This window comes from Pteropus medius, unplaced genomic scaffold (genome assembly GCF_902729225.1).
Source record: "Pteropus medius unplaced genomic scaffold, Ma_sr-lr_union100, whole genome shotgun sequence".
NCBI lineage: Eukaryota > Metazoa > Chordata > Mammalia > Chiroptera > Pteropodidae > Pteropus > Pteropus medius.
The window spans coordinates 296,216-302,621 of NW_024342645.1; the positions used below are offsets into that span (position 1 = coordinate 296,216).

The 6,406-nt window shown below is 49.1% G+C and overlaps 1 protein-coding gene across 1 annotated transcript; it reads left to right on the forward strand.

Annotated features, from left to right (window-relative positions):
- The first annotated feature begins 1,450 nt into the window (after positions 1–1,450).
- On the forward strand, positions 1,451–5,349 carry TTC36 (tetratricopeptide repeat domain 36). Its single transcript, XM_039866584.1, has 3 exons — positions 1,451–1,676; positions 2,691–2,879; positions 5,030–5,349. Exons 1-3 carry the CDS (start codon positions 1,457–1,459, stop codon positions 5,290–5,292), a joined length of 672 nt encoding a protein of 223 aa, XP_039722518.1. The 5' UTR covers positions 1,451–1,456; the 3' UTR covers positions 5,293–5,349.
- The last annotated feature ends 1,057 nt before the right edge of the window (positions 5,350–6,406 follow it).

Sequence of the window (6,406 nt, forward strand, 5' to 3'; positions counted from 1 at the left end):
TTATTATAGAGGAACACTCCTAAGACTGGCAGCTGATTTCTCAAAAGAAACTATGCAGGACAGAAGGGCTTGGCAAAAAATATTTGATAGGATGAAGACCTAGGATCTACAAACAAGAATAATTTATCCAGCAAAGCTATCATTTAGAATTGAAGAACAGATAAAGAGCTTCCCAGACAAAAATAAGCTAAAGGAATTTATCACCACTACACCAGTATTACAGGAAATGTTAAAGGGACTTCTTTAAGGAAAAAAAAAATGTATCAAAAACAGGAATAAAGAATGGTAAAAACTACATTCCTATCAATAAGTACCTTAAATGGAAAAGAATTAAGTGTGCCAACCAAAAGGTAGAGTGGCTGAAAGAATAAGAGAACAAGACTCCTACATATAAAAAGGAAGGGGATGGAAAAAGATATTGCTTTGATGGACCTAGAAGGTATTTAAGTCAGACCGAGAAAGATAAACACTATATGATTTCACTTATATGTGGAATTTAAGGAATCAAAAGAACAAACTAATCAAAAAAAGATTCATGAATATAGTGGACAATTTGGTGTCAGATAGAGGGGAGGGGGGCTTGGGGGGCTGGGAGAATGGGTGAAGGATTAAAGAAGTACAAATTAGTAGCTGATGGGTGGTCACAGGGATGGGGAGCACAACATAGGGAATGCAATTAGCATTAATACATTGGCTAGGTGGAGGGTCAGGGGAGGGAGGGAGCAATTGGAGGGATCATTTTAGGAACTATATAGATGTCTAACCAATGTACTGTATACTTGAAACTAATTAAAATTTTATTAAAAATTATAAAAAATGACGTTTTTGAACATGTTTACTGTATATGCATTTTTAAGTGATAGTTTAATTAATAAACATGTCAAGATCATTGCTGCACATGGTGGAGCTTTCTTTTGACTGGCTGGGGTGAGAAATGGAGGTGAAGTATGGCCTATAATCCAATTAGAAAGTACCTTCCACAGTCCTTTATTTTAAGGTGGAATCATTGAATCATTCCTCCTTGCCTTCTTTCAGGGGCTACTCCATCCTGGCTGTCTTAACCATATTTTCTTCCCTTACACATCAATAACTTCGTTCAGGACCTAATTAATTCTGGGTATGAGGAAGGTGTCAAGAAGGCAAAGGAAGAGTTCCTTTATCACCTTCGTATCCCCCCTCCTTCATCCGTAGGTGTTGAAAGTAGTGGCTTCTAGTGATTTTCTTCCAATCTATGAATATAATAAAATAAAAGCATTTCAGGGAGAACCTGAAAAGCACCCTCTCTTCACTCCACCTTAAGGCTGAAATTGGATTTATTTACTGTTTCTCATAGGCCTGGGGTGGGGTGGAGAGGCAGTTAAGAAATGCCTGTAAATGTTCTGCAAGCCAGGATCACTAACCCCAGGCCAAAGGGAGGTTGAGTTTACACTACAGCCAAAAGAACAAAACACTCCACATGGGGGACAGTCCTCAAACAGAACCTCCCTCTAGATCAACTGACTGTGAGGCTAAGCCTCCACCCCCTTCTTTCTCCCTCTCTCATCCTGAGTTGAGCACCATGGGGACTCTAAATGATCGGGCAGTGTTACAAGCCATCTTCAACCCTGACACCCCTTTTGGAGATGTTGTTGGGTTGGACCTGGAAGAGGAAGCTGAGAAGGAACAAGTAGATGAAAGTAAGTATTTGACCTTGAAGTACAGCTCTCCACACTGCTGGTCTGCAGATCTCCCTGGGGTGACAGAGGGAGGTGGTTTTACAAGGTCCCTTGTTTGTTCCATGACCGTTGGGTGATGATTGAGACTGGAATCAGAGGGGTTGGCTGATCCTTAGTGCAATGACAGAAGGTTGGCAAAGTCACACCGAGTGGAGAAAGTCAGAGTTTTTCTCAGTCCTCAGCCTTCACACCTCTGAACTTAATCACTTAAATCTCCCCATACTCCAAGCTTAACTGTTGCAGGAGGAGGGTAATATTAAACTTTTATATCTTTGTCATAACAGAGTTTATCACTCCACAGAGAATGGAGGGCAGGAACAGAGCAAAGCACAGCTCAGCTGAATAGTTCCAATCTAAGCAAGCATTCGGTGTTACATACCATACATGCCAAGCACTGAGCTGATCCTTTCACAGTGAGTGTACTCCTTGGCTTTTCCATCGGGTGCTAATGGAGAACAGAGACTGATGTTCCCACCAGAAGTTTTTGGTGCCCTTTGTTTCTAAAGGAGTAAGACCTAAGCCTTACTGAGACTTCAGGCTGAAAAGCTGAGGGATACATGAGAAGTGATTTTCATGACCTGGGAATATCATGTGGTCTTCTGTTGGAGGGAATGTAGTAGAACAAAATGAGCATGGGCTAAGGAGCCAGGAAGTCCTGGTTCAAATCCAAGCTGTACAACTCACGGGCTGTGTGACCTTGAGCAAGTCTTTTAGCTATAGGCTAAAGAGTTTGAGCTTTATTCTCCTGACAATGGGGAGTCAACCAAGGTCCCTCTGGGACTCAGGCATTGCTAGCTCTCAGCCTTGGTGACCTCAGCTCCTCCTGCCTCAAATACTGCATCTGACAACTGCTGTGACCCACATCTCAGCCCAGTCAGCTCTGGCTCAGGTGCCAGGTTTCCAAAGCCTGAGATGGCCTTTGATTCTTGCTCCCAACCACATACCTGTCCCCTCTCGGCTACCTCCCTGACACAGATGGCGTTTTCCCTCGAGAACAGCTAGAGCAGTCCAAGGCCCTGGAGCTGCAGGGGGTGACAGCAGCAGAGGCTGGTGACCTCAGCACAGCCTTGGAGAGGTTTGGCCAAGCCATCAACCTGCTGCCTGAGAGGGCCTCAGCCTACAACAACCGAGCCCAGGCCCGACGTCTTCAGGGAGATGTGACAGGTGAGGGGAGATACCCTGGAACCACTGCAGAAGCAGCCCTGAAGTGCACAGACAAGAGACGAAGTGGCTGTGGGGCCAGGGAATGGGGGTGGGGAGTCATTAAACACCTCTGGAATCTGCATTCTTACCTGCTAAAGTCTTGGGGCTATTGTGAAAGTCAGAAGTCAGAATAGATGTGTTCCAATTATTTATTTAACAAACTTTTAATGAGTCAACTATTGTAGCAGAGGGCCAGGTGCTTGAGGACACAAAGATAAAAGATATACTACTTTATGGCAACTACTATGCACCAAGCACTAAGCACTTTACAGGTAAAATGTAGTAATTCATTTAATCCTCACAAAGACCCTGAAAGGTATGCACTGTTGTTATCTTCCTTTACAGATGAAAAAACTGAAGTGTGGAGGTTAAGTAGTTTGCTACTCTCATACAGCTAAGAAGTGGCAGAGCTGGGATTTGAACCAGGTAGTAGGGCTCCAGAGTGTATGCTCTTAGTCCCCACATGATACCGCTTCTCAAGCTCACAGTCTAGGGGTAGGACAGACACGTAATTATACCACCATAAGAAGTTGAGAGGGATTTGTTCCTGAAGGGTGAGTTTTGAAGGACGAGTAGCAGTAAGCTGAATGGAGGGGAGGAAGTGGAGAAGGCACAGCTTTTAGAGGTCCAGAAGGCATGCAAAGGGAACTTCCAATCTCCAGGCTGGCAGGAACAGGGAGTGGTGGAAGGATGAAGAAGAACCTAGAGGTAAACAGGAAGCAATAAAGGGTTTTAACTGGGAGTGAGTGGATCAAATCTGCTGCATTCTGGTTACTCTAGCTGGAGTAGAGACAATGCGACAAAGTTAGCCATGCTAGAAACTAAAGAGCAGGCCAATAAGTGATACAAATCACAAAAGCCTAGTATGGAACTACTAGACTGTTAAGACTCATGGTGGTAGAGGTGCTCCCAGGACCAGGAATGCCAGGCCAGGGCTGTAAAGGTCACTAGGAACAACCTATAGACCAAAACCCAAGAGGGGATTAGAAGCGATTCGCCTGGAGGAGGCTTTTAATTCCTCTGAGGGCGACCGAGACATGCTGTCATCAGAGAGCTTCTCAAAGGTCCAGGTGCAGATGCAGCAGGGAGCAGAGCCCTTCCTAGGTTCTGGGAAGTAAAAGACAGAAAAAGGAAGATCTGTCTTGCTCCAGGATGACAATAAAGCTCCCAAGCACCCTGACAGGCTCTTTAGACAAGAGAACATGCGTGAAATGAAACAGAGCCCAGAAGAAACGCAGCTCAGTGGATCTTATAGGACAGCAGTCCCCAACCTTTTTGGCACCAGGGAACCGTTCTCCTATGAGAAATCTAATGCCTGACCATCTGAGTTGGAGCTGAGGTGGTAATGCTAGCGCTGGGGAGCAGCTGAAAATACAGATGAAGCTTCACTAGCTTACTCTCCGCTCACCTCCTGCTGGGCAGCCCAGAGCATAACAGGCCCAGGGTTTGGGGACCCCTGCTATAGTAGATACAAGTCGGCTGCCTGCAGTTGAGTTCAGAAGCCTAACTCCAGTATTTTATGAGGGAAATAAAAATTAAAAATGAGGCAGGCCAGCTCTGGCTCCAAGACCTCCTACAAAGAATATCTGATACAAAATAATGAAGATTATGGAAATTAAGAATTAAGGCAGGCAGGCAGTGGAGAAAACAAGTGAGAGCTGTTTTAAATCACAATGGAAAAGCCTTCAGAAGGAAAAGAAAGAGAAATGGACTCTATCTGTAAGAAACAGTTGTCAGTTAATAACTGTCTAGGACTCCGGGATTCAGTTAGTCACCTGGTATAAGGTGGATGGTTAATAACATACATACGCGTGGAATAAACTGCAAGCTACACGCCAGCAACGGGCCAGATTCATGAACATGGTGACCACTCAAAATTCTCCCAGCAACCTTCACGTTCTGATGTGGGACAAGGGGAGACCTGGACTTCAGTCCCAGCTCTGTCACTAATGGGCTATGCAGCTAGGGTATATCTTACCAACTCTTCCAGTCTTCGTCTGCGTAATGGGAATAACAATACCTACTTGTAGGATAAAGGGCGGGCGGGCTGTGAATGGTCGAGCCCAGGGCCCCAATTCTGAGCCCGGATTCTGTGCTCGTTCCTCCCACAGGAGCCCTGGAAGACCTGGAGCTCGCCCTGGCGCTGAGCGGCGGCCGGGGCCGCGCCGCCCGCCAGGGCTTCGTGCAGCGCGGGCTCCTGGCGCGGCTGCAGGGCCGGGACGACGATGCCCGCAAGGACTTCGAGCGGGCGGCGCGGCTGGGCAGCCCCTTCGCGCGGCGCCAGCTGGTGCTGCTCAACCCGTACGCCGCACTGTGCAACCGCATGCTGGCCGACGTGATGGGACAGCTGCACCGCCCCCACGACGGGTGCTGAGCCGGCCCGCGGGACCAGGGGCAGGCCCTGAACCAATAAAGCTGCGGCTCGCCCAGACTCCCGCCTGTGTCTTGGTCCAGCCGCCGCTCCCGCCAGCGCAGGGAGGCCTGCGCGTCATGGGCCTCATGGGGTGGCGGCGAGGGAGCTGCGGCCTACCTGGTCCCGGCTGCGGGGCAGGTCTGCGTGGTCCGGCATTGACCGGCCCGGCATTGACCCGCCCAGCCTGGCGCAGCCGGGCCCCTGCAGTGTTCTGCAGCGCTCTGCAGCGCTTTGCAGTGCTCATCAGACCTGAGCAGTTGCTCCGGCTTAGCTCGGGGTGGGACCCAGGTAAGCCTCCCTGAAGGCGGGGCGAGAATGCTTGGTGACCCCTTCCTTCTGGATCACCTCCGCCTCAGCCCGCATCCGCCAGAGCAACCAGAAGATGGGAAAGGAATCGTAGGGCGAAAGATGGGGTCTGGGGAAGATGGGGCAGAGACGGAGGGTCCCTTTGGGGGAGGGGCACATGTAGCCCTAGTATCTGTGTGCATCTGGGCCTCGGACGGGCTGAACGGTTGCTCGTTTGTGTGTGTCTGTGGGAATGCGCCTGTTTGTCCACTAGAGTCAGAGCTCAGTTCTGCGCCCGCAGGTACAGGTTATGTGCTGCGCGGGTTTGGGCTTTTGGGCTTGGATGTTCGCGTCTTTGCCTTCGCCCCTGTGGGTCGGTCTGCATTTTTGCTTCTGGAGTTAATTCCTGGAGGAATTACTAAGCTTGCCTGATCTTACCTGATTGATGTCAAGACCCACCCCCTTCTCTCAGCAACGTGGATCCCAGGCCAGGGCCACCATGGCGCTGCCTCCACGTCCAGCTACCTTCCCACACACAACACTGCTGCTCCTGCCAGCCTTTAAGCTCAGGTACACCCTTCTGCATCTCTTGACCAAGCACTTCTGGGGTCAATTCCCTTCCTTGTCTGCGCCTTTGGCTTGGATACCCACTTCAGGCTGCAGTCATCAGAATTGGGTTCCCCTCACCCACCTACCCAAGATCCAGCCTGTCCCTGATGAGAGAACCCAGGTACTCCAGTCTCTCTGCCTACAGCCTCTCTGTAACTGGACCTCATCTTCCTTACAGAAC

Coding starts and splice junctions, on each gene's coding strand:
- TTC36 (XM_039866584.1), top strand. CDS start 1,457: ATGGGGGACAGTCCTCAAACAGAACCTCCCTCTAGATCAACTGACTGT. Junction 1,677..2,690: donor GAAGGAACAAGTAGATGAAA/GTAAGTATTTGA, acceptor TCCCTGACACAG/ATGGCGTTTTCCCTCGAGAA. Junction 2,880..5,029: donor TCTTCAGGGAGATGTGACAG/GTGAGGGGAGAT, acceptor TTCCTCCCACAG/GAGCCCTGGAAGACCTGGAG.